The sequence below is a fragment of the Ambystoma mexicanum genome, chromosome 2q (genome assembly GCF_040938575.1).
Source record: "Ambystoma mexicanum isolate Mex_15411 chromosome 2q, UKY_AmexF1_1, whole genome shotgun sequence".
Classification (NCBI taxonomy): domain Eukaryota; kingdom Metazoa; phylum Chordata; class Amphibia; order Caudata; family Ambystomatidae; genus Ambystoma; species Ambystoma mexicanum.
In genome coordinates, this window is record NC_090924.1 from 1,150,510,226 (window position 1) to 1,150,522,228 (window position 12,003).

At 44.2% G+C, this 12,003-nt stretch overlaps 1 protein-coding gene across 1 annotated transcript in view; it reads right to left on the reverse strand.

The window, feature by feature from the left end:
• Nucleotides 1-1,801: 1,801 nt before the first annotated feature.
• Nucleotides 1,802-12,003, reverse strand: part of LOC138569069 (tachykinin-like peptide) — a 265,883-nt gene continuing 255,681 nt past the window's right edge. The window contains exon 5 of the mRNA XM_069646754.1: nt 1,802-2,791. Within this exon, the coding sequence (XP_069502855.1) occupies nt 2,742-2,791 (50 nt within the window). The 3' untranslated portion in view covers nt 1,802-2,741. The remainder of the gene's footprint in view (nt 2,792-12,003) is intronic.

Genomic DNA, 12,003 nt, shown 5'->3' on the forward strand with positions numbered 1-12,003 from the left:
ATACCTCTGTCACTGTTTCATTAACAAAGTCCTCCCCAATGTGCTAAACACTGGCACAAGAGTATTTAATTGAGGGCATACATGTCCTAAGGCTGTTGCAGGTTACACAGTGAAACACCTGTAACTTCATTTGCCTACAGATGCATCTATAACAAACCAAGGACAATACATTATTTATTTTACCTGGAGATGGACATGGCCTCCTCCCCAATATTTAGTTACATTTTGAAAAAATTGTAATATCAAGATACATGAAAGGGGCATTAGTTTACTTATGTTCTCAATTGCTGAGCAGAAACATTTGGGCAAGAGTCAGAGAAAACTCTTTCTGAATTCTCTGGATGTTGTTTTTTCCCATTCTGCCGTACATGGAGAAGCAAATCATTGGACACAATGTCATCTGATTCCCCTTGCTAAACCTTGGATCCTGGTAGGTATCCCAAACACTGTCCCCCCTCTGGCTTTGTAGGTGAACCCTCCTGTGCTCAGTAGTACCTCAGGAACCTGTCTGCAAATGTAGCATGCATTTCCTCTATTGAATCGTCTGAGTTGGATACAAATATCTCTCCCCTTTTTGCCCATAGGTTTATGGTTTCATGGTTTCATACACTTGATTTCTCCTCCCACATCAGAGCAATCTGGCATAGCAATCTTCCATTGGCGGAACCCTCTGATTGGCTTGATGTCACTAATGTAAATCTGCAAATTCCTACTCCAAACTCTTATTGGTGAGAAGGATTGGAATATCATTCTAGTAGAAGTGTGTGACTTCTATTTTCTCTGACCCTTATGAGTGACTTGTTGTTCCTGTAAAAATATCTATTTCCTAAATACCTTCAATTGTGTTCATGTGAAATTGTGCTTAAAAATACAATACCTCCAATAATCCAAAGGAAAATGGCTTAAGGAATACTTATTTATTTCTGAATATGTATTTTGAATGGCCTCATGGTGCATCTCATGAGGATTTGGAAAGGGTAATTCATAATTTCCTTCCACAAATGGTAATCGAGTAATGAATATTTTTGTAAGTAAATGCCACTTTTATTTGAAACATTTCATTGTTTGCAATTCCCTGCATTGTATTTTGTGCATTTACATTTTTGATGTGAAATCTTGAAGATCATATTTTGCAAACCAGAAGCCGCAGAGCAACATGAATTATGTCCTTCTAATAGATACCTTCTATATGTGCATCAACTTGAAATAACGCTTTGCTTGATTAATATCTTTTCCTTCCATTGTACCAGACATGATGTGCTTTTGAACTTACATAACAAGCTCATGAATCCTAACTTTTACTTTCTAAGACAAAAGTTGGTGTGGGCACTTGACCCTTCTGTTTCCAACAGAGAATTATCTTTATAGTAGCTCATCAACTCCCAACTTGAGAATGCACAAGAAATGTGTTATCCATTCCTGATACCAAAGTATCATGAATACATTTAATGCTTGAAAAAATCTTGATAAAAATCCAAAACTGTTATGTTATTTTTTAATTGTTCATGGGGCGCAGATGTTGTATTGTAAACACACCATCCCCATCCGTTGTCCTTTCAGGACAACCTTGACATATGAACTTCTCATTTGATAATGCATTATCTTTTTATAAATGTCAACAACAGTACAGTCTTGCCTTAAAACACACTGCAAGAATGTCCATGGGACATTTAAACAGGGGAATGGTAGAATTATCTCTTCTAAGAATTTTCTATGAAAGAATGTAAACATGTTTGAATTATATATATCTTTAATAAATCATGATTTCATAATTGTATTATGAGTAAACATGAACTGTTTCACTTTTGTATTCTTCCTTTCATGCAGTACCTTGTGATTCAAAATTCACTGTTCTTAAATGTTGTGCATATGAAATGATAGTGAAAATCATATATAAACACCAACGGCGGGCCACTGCGATATAAAGTGCAGTTCATAGTGTTTTTGTGTGGTTTTTAAAATGACTCCTTAAATGTTTTGAAACATAGCAAAAAGAAACATTGACTCAATTCCCTACTCATAGACATGACACTCAAAATATACTGAGGCTGCTAACGTTCATATAATGCCACTGTTAATCTATAGGACAAAGAATAAGTTGTCTTTAATGCAACCATTGGATAATTGATGTCTGAAAGTCTGTGGAGGAAAAGCAGATGCCATAAGGCAGTCGAATAGTCATATTTTCCTTGCCCGTGTCAGTCCTTTGGCCTAATGCTGCAGGGCTAAATTGCACTTAAACCAACTCTTGTTGACACTGCTGTTGACATTTTTGACAATATTGAATCACTGCAATCCAGGCTGTCACTGTAGCCACTCACCAAAATATATGATGTTGTCACAGTTTGTCTGATGCAACCCCTTTCTTTTTTCCACCATTCTCAAGTGTTCCCTTTACATTCAGATGCCTTCCAGATGCTGCGTGCGTGTGAATCTCAGCTGCCTGGATTTGGTGGCAGGGGATTCATTGAGTTGGCTATCGCCAAGAGCATTTAATCCCTTCTATGGTATATTAAGCACAATAGAATATTGTGAAATGCTATCAAATTACTCTTCTAGAGTCACATTTAATTGTTTCATTTTTATATGTTTAAATAGTATTCTTATGACAGAGTATTACAAATAATCATTTTATTGAACATGTAGTGCGACAAAGTAGTCTTTTTTTTATATCACAGTCATTTTCACAGTTTTATGTTACATTTCAACAAATAATCTGTAAAGGATGTTGTCGACATAATCTATTGATATTCCGAGGCAATATTCTGTTCGCCATTCCAGTCAACAGATTCTGAAAAAGAGAGGAGAGGGCGTTAGGAGAAGGCAGGAAATCACATGTCTACAAAGGGCAAAGAGTTTTTAGGTTTGTTTCTCTTTCTGAACCCGATGAACCTGGTGACTCTTGTCGCCAGTAATAAAAGCCATCAAACTCATTTTCCATAAGGCTGGTTGTGATGTGCACGCATCACATACAAAGATTCATGAGCACTTTGTTTGGCGGAGTGGGGACAGGATTTACAATTTGCAAATGTAACACCCCATCCGCTCTGTCATACAAGTACAAATGCATTTCAGGCGTCATCAGATTTGCATGCTGGAAGAAATGCATTGGATTCCTATGGACTTTGTCAGCTTTTAGCACTGGAAAAGGTGATGTGTTCTATAGGAGCCCATGGGCCTCATTACGACCCTGGCGCTAAGTGTTTAACGGCGCCGTAAAAGGCTGCAGCGCCGTTAAACACTTAGCGGCTGATTACGAGATCCCTTTGCGGGACCCGACCTTAACGGCTGGTCTACACCAGCCGTTAAAGTAGGGACCCGCAAAGGTACCTTGGTGCTAAGTACGGTACCGCAATTTGCGGTACCGTACTTAGTGCCTTCCCCATTCCCATAGAGCCCTATGGGGCGAAAATGGGAATGGGGAAGGGCCATGGTTCAATGAGGAATTACTGCCCCGCCAACCTTGGAATGGGGTGGTAATTCCCCATTGAACCATGGCGGACCCGTTGCAACACCGGCACCAACCATGGTGCTAATAGCGCCATGGTTTAGCGCGGGTGTTGTAATGAGGGCCTATGTATATTACTCCCAACATGCAAGTATATGCTGGGTTGTATTTTACAGCAAACCTAGGTCCTCCTGTATTTATATTTTACGTGAGCACCGTTGCATGAAACAAATAAAAATGACATGTAGGAGACTTCGTAAGTGAACCTCGATGCTGTTCACTTCGTGCAATAAGCAAGGAACTAAAACATGAGGACATGTGTATAAAACAGCTAACATCACACAAAGAATGCAAAAGTTTCTGGTTGATTGCATGCCAGATGGCTGTCCTGCACTGTGCTGAGGTTTTCCTTTGGCAAAGGCCATACAGCTCGTCAGTGTGAGCAACAAACTCATTGGTCAGGACCACTAGCTCCCCCCTCACTGAACTTTGGCTGTGACAGCTGGTTTTTTGCCACCTTGCCTCTGATTCTCTCCTGAAACATTCTGGCTTCTTTCCAGGTCCGGATTCCTGTAGGAAATTGAGATATTAGATGGATTGAGTTTTTCAAAATGGCCAGCTCAATGCTTCCCATTCTGGCGATGATGCAATTTCTGGCAGCGCTAATGGTGCCTGGTCGGCGGTGTTAGCGCTATTAGCGCTGAAGTTTCGGTGGTAGCTCTTATTTTGGTATAATTTCTGTCAGGCGCTAATAGCGTTACCACCGTAGTCGGGCTCGCGTTCATTCCAGGTTGTGGACCCAAAGGTGACGCTATTTCTGCTCTGCGGATATTGCGTTGGATTACCGCCAGACAATGAGGCCCATTGGCTGTTAATTAGTTGTCCTCCGAACTGACCTTTGATTAACATAGTGTTGATCTTTTATTTGACTTATGATTTTACTGTTTGGGTTTTATATGCGTAATTTACATTCTTCAGTGTCCTGTTTCAATCTTCAATGTCACACAGGTTACTGCCGGTCTTCAATATTTTATAATTTCTCACATTTGCATAGTGTACTCGTCCGCCTCCATATTGATTTTTGTCCTTTGATTTTTGTTTTAGATTTTTTATTTTGTTTCTCATTTTTCTTTTTTTGTTGTTTGTTGTTATTTTGAATTCTTCTTTTTTTACTTTTCTTTTGATACTTTTATTTATATTTACTTGAATTGTCTTTTTTAAAAATATTTTTTAAATATATCTTTTTTCTATCTTCTGTTTATAGTCCTGGATTCGGCCTTTACTTCGGATATGCTTTTGTCCCATGGCTGCCTATCCATGCAGCACCACAAGGGGAACAGGTATATTTGCCTCACATTTGAGGCACACGTGACCTCAGTGTCACAGGAAGCGGTGGTGTCACCCATCATGATGCCTGAGGACATCACAGCATTGCATGACATTGATGCACATCCAATGCTCCTTTTTAATTTAAAATAACGCGCTCCTATGCAATCCTCTTTCAATTAAACACCAGCCGATAGGGACACAGGCCCTCAGGTCTGCTGGATTATGCTATGCCATGTACCCATTCAGAGTGCATTTACTCTGACGTTCATACTTGCTTATATAGGGCCTCATTACGAGGTAGGAGGTAGCCATGGTGCTATTAGTACCATTGCTACCCCCTTACCGCATACCGGGTCCGGGTTCTCAGAATGGTTACTTACCGGATCATTCCAACGATGGAGGACCCGGTAAGTCCCCATTCTGAGAACCATTCCCCATTCCCATTTGAGCCCCCGTAAGGCTCAATGGGAATGGGGAAGTAGCTAATAACGGTGCCGCAATTTGTGGTACCGTTATTAGCTCCGAAGTCCCTTAGCGGGTCCCGTCCTTAACACCTGGTCGGACCAGGCTTTAAGGAAGGGATCTGCTAAGGGACCTCGGAATATGGAGGTAAGGGATTACCCGCACTGGCACCCTTACCGGTGCCAGTAATCCCTTACCTCCAACCTCGTATTGAGGCCCATAGTGTTTTTCTTGAAGTACCCATGGTTTTGGGACTTCATGTTTCATTTTTTTGTCTGTACACAGTTTTACTTCCTGAATGTTATTTTTCCAATACTAGTGTCTCAGGTACATTTTCTATATGCTTATTTTTATTTTAGATGTTATTTTTCAAATGATGTTTGTTCAGTGATATGTCGTTCTATGTTGATTTTGCAACCCCTCAATTTGTCTACAGGGTGTGGCCCTATTTACACCTTTACTCGATGATTCATGAACACTGCGCGAGTTGATAGATGTTGTGTTTTATTCGACTTGAGTACATCTTCAATTAATCATCCCATAATTTTATTGTGTTCTTCTATTTGATGTCTCTGTCTCTTGTCTATGTAGGAACACCCAAATGCATTGGCTATTCACATCTGTTCTCTTCGCTTTTATGCTCTTTACATGAAAACATGGATCATTATTGTGGTGAATGTGTTAATATTATTTTGTCTTTTCTCAATATTATTTTTGATGAAATGATTCAGTAACATTTGTTGTAAAAATATAAGCAAGGGTCATTTTGACCTAGAAGGTGAGCAAGAAGGTGAGCAAGCAGTACTCAGGCCGACTCTATGGGTATCACCGTTTAAGGTGGAGATAGTCGAACACTCAGAGAAACATAGCATGGCAAAGTCCATAGATATACTGTACCATTTCCAGCACATTTTCTTTGCCCATATGCGCTTCACCCAGAGGAAGGTGTCAGTGGCGCTTTATCAAGAGGGAGGCGGCAAGCATAGGTGGGAGTAGAAAGTTTACCCAGAGGACGGGCATGCAGCAGGTGCAAGTAGCGCCTACCCACAGGACGGCACGCAGCAGGTAAGGATCACTATCAGACTGCAGGGAATGGGGCAGAAATTCAAATACCCACACGACCCCTGAGTCCGCTGAAACACGTTATCTCCGCTGCGCATTCCCGTTCCCCCAGCACCCTTGCTGTAGGGTGCCCAAAGGGCCCGACCCCTCGCTTCATAGCGCACCCCACGTGCACAGCAGCTACCCATACTCTCATGGCATCCCCCGTGTGTGCCCAATACCCCCGCCAGGGCATCCCGCGCTTCTGTGGCAGAGAGCCAAATCACTGCTATTTATGCCCCAGATATTCAGCCCTTGGTAATGCGCCACTGCATGTACAGGGGGAGCTGCTCGCCATGTACCTGCCCGCCCGTCGTGGCGCAAGGATACTGCTGTCAGCGCTTGCCTGAAGGAGCAGCAGAAACTGCATTACAGGAAAGTAACAGTGACGGGGGTGAGGCTCCCGGGCCAGCCTTTGCTATCTGATTTTCCATGCCAATAGGCAGTGACCGACCGACCCCACCCACAGAGCCAGCAACACGACAGTGACAGCCAGAGGGGGACTCTGCGTGTGCCAATCAAATAGCTTTAGGGTTTTTAAATAGCGCCTGGGACAGTACAATGTGCTGTGTCATAGCACTGTGCTTAAATGGTGTTCCTATTGCACACGTCTATGGCACTTGTTTTATCCATTCTTGAAGGATGAAAGGGCCAGTGCCTTCTATGCACGCATCCCCCGTGTGCCCAGAGCCAGACAGCGCCCTCTCTGCACGCATTATTTATTTATTTATTTGCATTTTTAAAGTGCTCACACAGCCCGGGGGCATCAAGGCGCTGTTACAGAATTGTTGTTGTTGTCTTAGTTGCATATTTATAACATGCTGTGTCGCTTCGTGTCGTCTTGCTTCCAAGGTGAGCATGTTGCCACTGAGCTATCCTCCCGGTACAATTCCCTGGGTGTCCAGGAACCTCCACCTGTGCCAGGCAGCACCCTCTCTGCACGCATTCCCTGTGTGCCCAAGGTCCTCCATGTGTGCCAGACAGCACCCTCTCTGCACGCATTTCCTGTGTGCCCAGTGCCCTTCATGTATAGAATCTATGTGTGCCCAACACCCTCTGCACGCATTCTGTGTGTGCCAGACAGCACCATTTCTGCCCGGCTCCCAGCCCGCCCCCATCCCTGATTGGTCTCTGTGCCGTAGCTGCTGGGCATAACAACCTGCAGTGCACCGTGCTCGCTTCTTTTGAGCAGAGCTGAGCAGGTGAGTCAGATCCCGTGGGCCAGACCCTCCCAGACCCTCTGTGCACCCTCTCCATCCCCTTCCACTTCCTCGTTGCCTTCTCCCCCCTCCTGCCTCCCAGCCCGCCCATCCCGCCTTGATTGGTCCGGCTGAGAGGATTTGCCTCCATTACCAGTTCCCCTAGGACAGCCCCCTGCCCGGCAGCCCATCGGCTAAGGTCCTGAGGCAAAGGACGGCTCCTACAAAGACGGCTCCATGTCGTACCTGCAGGTATCCGCAGGAGAAGCAAGAAGCCAACAATAAGTAAGTTTGGGAAGGGCAGGGCCAGAAGCAATCACCATGCACCAAACAAAGCATCACCACTGTAAACTCGTTATATCTGTAACATATTTGTATTTGGAATCTCTGTCCTATACATGTAAGAGTTGCATTTAGAATTGTTCCCAATAGCCTCTCTGTGAAAGTTACATTTAGAAGTGTGCCTAACAGCCTCTCTGTGAATTTCAATTGTTCCCAATAGCCTCTCTGTGAATTTAGAATTGTGCCCAATAGCCTCTCTGTGAAAGCGCATTTAGTAGTGTGCCCAATAGCCTCTCTGTGAATTTAGACGTGTGCCTAACAGCGTCTCTGTGAAAGCGCATTTAGTAGTGTGCCCAATATCCTCTTTGTGAATTTAGAAGTGTGCCCAACAGCCTCTCTGTGAATTTAGAATTGTTCCCAATAGCCTCTCTGTAAAAGTTGCATTTAGAATTGTTCCCAATAGACTTGCTGTGAATTTAGAATTGTTCCCAATGGCCTCTCTGTGAAAGTTGCATTTAGAAGTGTGCCTAATAGCCTCTCTGTGAAAGTTGCATTTAGAACTGTTCCCAATAGCCCCTCTGTGAAAGCGCATTAAGAAGTGTACCCGATAGCCCATCTGTAAGAGTGCATTAGAAGTGTACCCAATAGCCTCTCTGTGAAAGCACATTTAGAAGTGTACCCAATTGCCCCTCTGTGAGAGTACATTTAGAAGTGTACCCAATATCCCCTCTGTGAAAGTGAATTTAGAAGTGTGGCCAATAACCTCTCTGTGAATTTAGAAGTGTGCCTAATAGCCTCTCTGTGAATTTAGAAGTGTGCCTAATAGCCTCTCTGTGAATTTAGAAGTGTGCCTAATCGCCTCTCTGTGAATTTAAAATTGTTCCCAATAGCCTGTCTGTGAAAGTGCATTTGGAAGTGTGCCCAATAGCCCCTCTGTGAAAGTGCATTTAGAAGTGTGCCCAATAGCCCCTCTGTGAAAGTGCATTTAGATGGATGCCCAATAGCCTCTCTGTGAATTTAGAAGTGTGCCCAATAGCCTCTCTGTGAATTTAGAAGTGTGCCTAATAGCCTCTCTGTGAATTTAAAATTGTTCCCAATAGCCTCTCTGTGAAAGTGCATTTAGAAGTGTGCCCAATAGGCCCTCTGTGAAAGTGCATTTAGAAGTGTGCCCAATAGCCTCTCTGTGAATTTAGAAGTGTGCCCAATAGCCCCTCTGTGAAGGTCCATTTAGAAGTGTGCCCAATAACCGCTCACTGAAAGTTGAATTTAGAAGTACATTTAGAAGCTGTATTTAGAAATGTGCCTAATAGCCTCTGTGTGAAAGCTCAATTTAGAAGTGTGCCCAATAGCCTCTCTGTGAAAGTTGCATTTAGAAGTGTGCCCAAAAGCAACTCACGAAAACCTGTATGTAGAAGTGTGCCCAATAACCTCTCTGCGAAAGCTGAATTCGAAGTCTGCCCAATAGTCGCTCATCAAAAGTTGCAGTTAGAAACACATTTAGATGTCGAATTTAGAAATGTACCCAATAGCATCTCTGTGTAAAGCTGAACTTGAAGTGTGCTCAATAGCCTCTGTGTGCTAATTGAATTTAAATATGTGCCTAATAGCCTCTCTGTGAAAGTTGCATTTAGGAGTATGCCCAATAGCCTCTCTGTGAAAGTTTCATTTAGACGTGTGCCCAATAGCCTCTCTGTGAAGTTAGAAGTGTGCCCAAGAGCCTTTCAGTGAAAGTTGCATCTAGAATTGTGCCCAATAGCCTCTCTGTGAAAGTTGCATTTAGAAGTGTGCCCAATAGCCTCTCTGTGAAAGTTGCATTGAGAATTGATCCCAATAGCCTCCCTGTGAAAGTTGCATTTAGAAGTGTGCCCAATAATCTCTCTGTGAACCTAGAATTGTTCCCAACAGCCTCTCTGTGAAAGTTGCATTTAGAGGTGTGCCCAATAGACTCTCTGTGAAAGTTGAATTTAGAGGTGTGCCCAATATCTGTGAAAGTTTATTTTAGAAGTGTGCCCAATAACTTCTGAGGGAAAGGTAAATGTAGAAGGTGCCCAATAGCCTCTCTGTGAAAGTTGCATTGAGAATTGATCCCAATAGCCTCCCTGTGAAAGTTGCATTGAGAATTGATCCCAATAGCCTCCCTGTGAAAGTTGCATTTGGAAGTGTGCCCAATAGCCTCTCTATGAAAGCTGCATTTAGAACTGTTCCCAATAGCCTCTCTATGAAAGTTGCATTTAGAAGTGTGCCCAATAGACTCTCTGCGAAAGTTGATTTTAGAAGTGTGCCCAATAACTTCTGAGGGAAAAGTAAATGTAGGAGGCACCCAATAGCCTCTCTGCGAAAGTGGAATTTAGAAGTATGCCCAATAGCATAATAGTCTAATACAGTGCCGGGTTGAACCGACTAATCGCCCTAATGACCTCTCTGTGCAAAGTTGACTTAGATTCATGCCTAATACCCTCCCTGTATAACGCTGAATTGAGAGAAGTGCGCCTATTAGCATGGCCTAATTGAACTGACTAGTGTCCAGAACAGTCTCTCTGCACCTAGTTCAAATTAGAAGTGTACACGACAGCATTGAGGTTAAGAAGCGTGCCTAAATATCCTAATTAATCCTATTAGTATACCAAATAGTATATCTGTGTCACGTAGAATCTAGAACCGTGCCTAATAATCTAATATCCCCTCTATACAAAAGTGAATCTAGAGATAGAACTAATATCTCTGTGTGCAGTTGAACCTAGAAGTGTACCTAATAATACCCAACAGCCTAATATCAGCTCTGTGCAAACTGAACTTGGAAGTGTGCCTGAACTTAAAACTACAATTAGAAAGCCCTCCTAAATCCACCTAAAAGCTTGTACCAAGCATGAGTGCACCCACAAACCCAGAGTTTGTCGGAAACGACTGCTGTGGACCGCCCCCACTCCCCGATCTGCCTTCCCTCCCATCCCCCCTTCCCAAATCCCACCTCCCTCCTTCACACTCCCTGCTTTTCATCTCTCCAAACACCAAGCCAGAGGGGCACGATGGCGAGCCAACCACCCTAAGACCATTCCTCTCCTGAACCCCACCACCGACCAGCCAACGTTAACCATGCCTGCTCCCCTCACTATCATACCTCGCACACCGTGCCCTGCAAGCATCCACCCACTGCCTTGTCCTCAAACCCCGTCCACCTTCCCCCCCGACCGCACCCTTTCCCCTCCCTAAAAACTGCACATCTAGCCCTAGCAAGAACCAAAGCCGCATCCCACTCCCCCTCTGATCCCCTACCCTCTCTCACACTCCAATCGCACCAAAGACACTAAAGAGCAAACATACCTGGTCCCCCACAATCTCTCAGCACTCTTCGCCTCCCCTGTCTCGACCCACCACCTCATTCCCCCTCTCACCTCTTTCCCCGTGGCCTCACCCTTCCTGAAACCCCTATCCCTCGATTTCTCATCAACTACAACTGAAACTCCTAACCGCCCACACCCCACCTTGAAATCCCCCGAGCCAGACCGAATCATCCTAACACACGCAGCCACCAAATCCCGCCCGAAACCCACCAATTCTTCTGCTCGCCCACTATTCCCATCAATCATCACCCACCCTACCCCTCCCCCTCTCCAGCTTCCACTCTCTCTGCCACCACCCCCTTCCGCTCCAGCTCCGAGACCAACCTCGTCTGCCGATGTGAACTGCATCATATTTAATGCCCGATCCGTAGCAAAAAATAGACACTGCATCTTTGACCTCCTCGCCTCTAACAAACCAGACCTGGTTTTCATCACTTAAACCTGGTTCTCTGATGACTTCGCCCCAATCGCTAATGAAGCATTCCCCCCTGACTACTCCCTCATCCCACTGAACCGTCCCTCCAGAGGAGGGGGAGTAGCATTCGTCTTCAAGTCTCTCTTCCACGCCACAATCATCGACAACCAACCTTCCATTCCTTCCTGCGAAATCTCTCCTCGTTAAACTATCCCTCTCTGCCTCGCTCTCACACAGCTTCCTATAATCTACAGGCCCCCTGGCTACGATAGGCAATTCGCAAACAACCTCTGTGACTCTATTGCCACCCTTCAACTAAACCATCCCAACCTCACCCTTCTTGGAGACTTCAACATATGGCTCGACATCCCCACCAACCCTATGACATACTCTCTGGTTGACGGTTTAGACGCCATTAACCTCCAA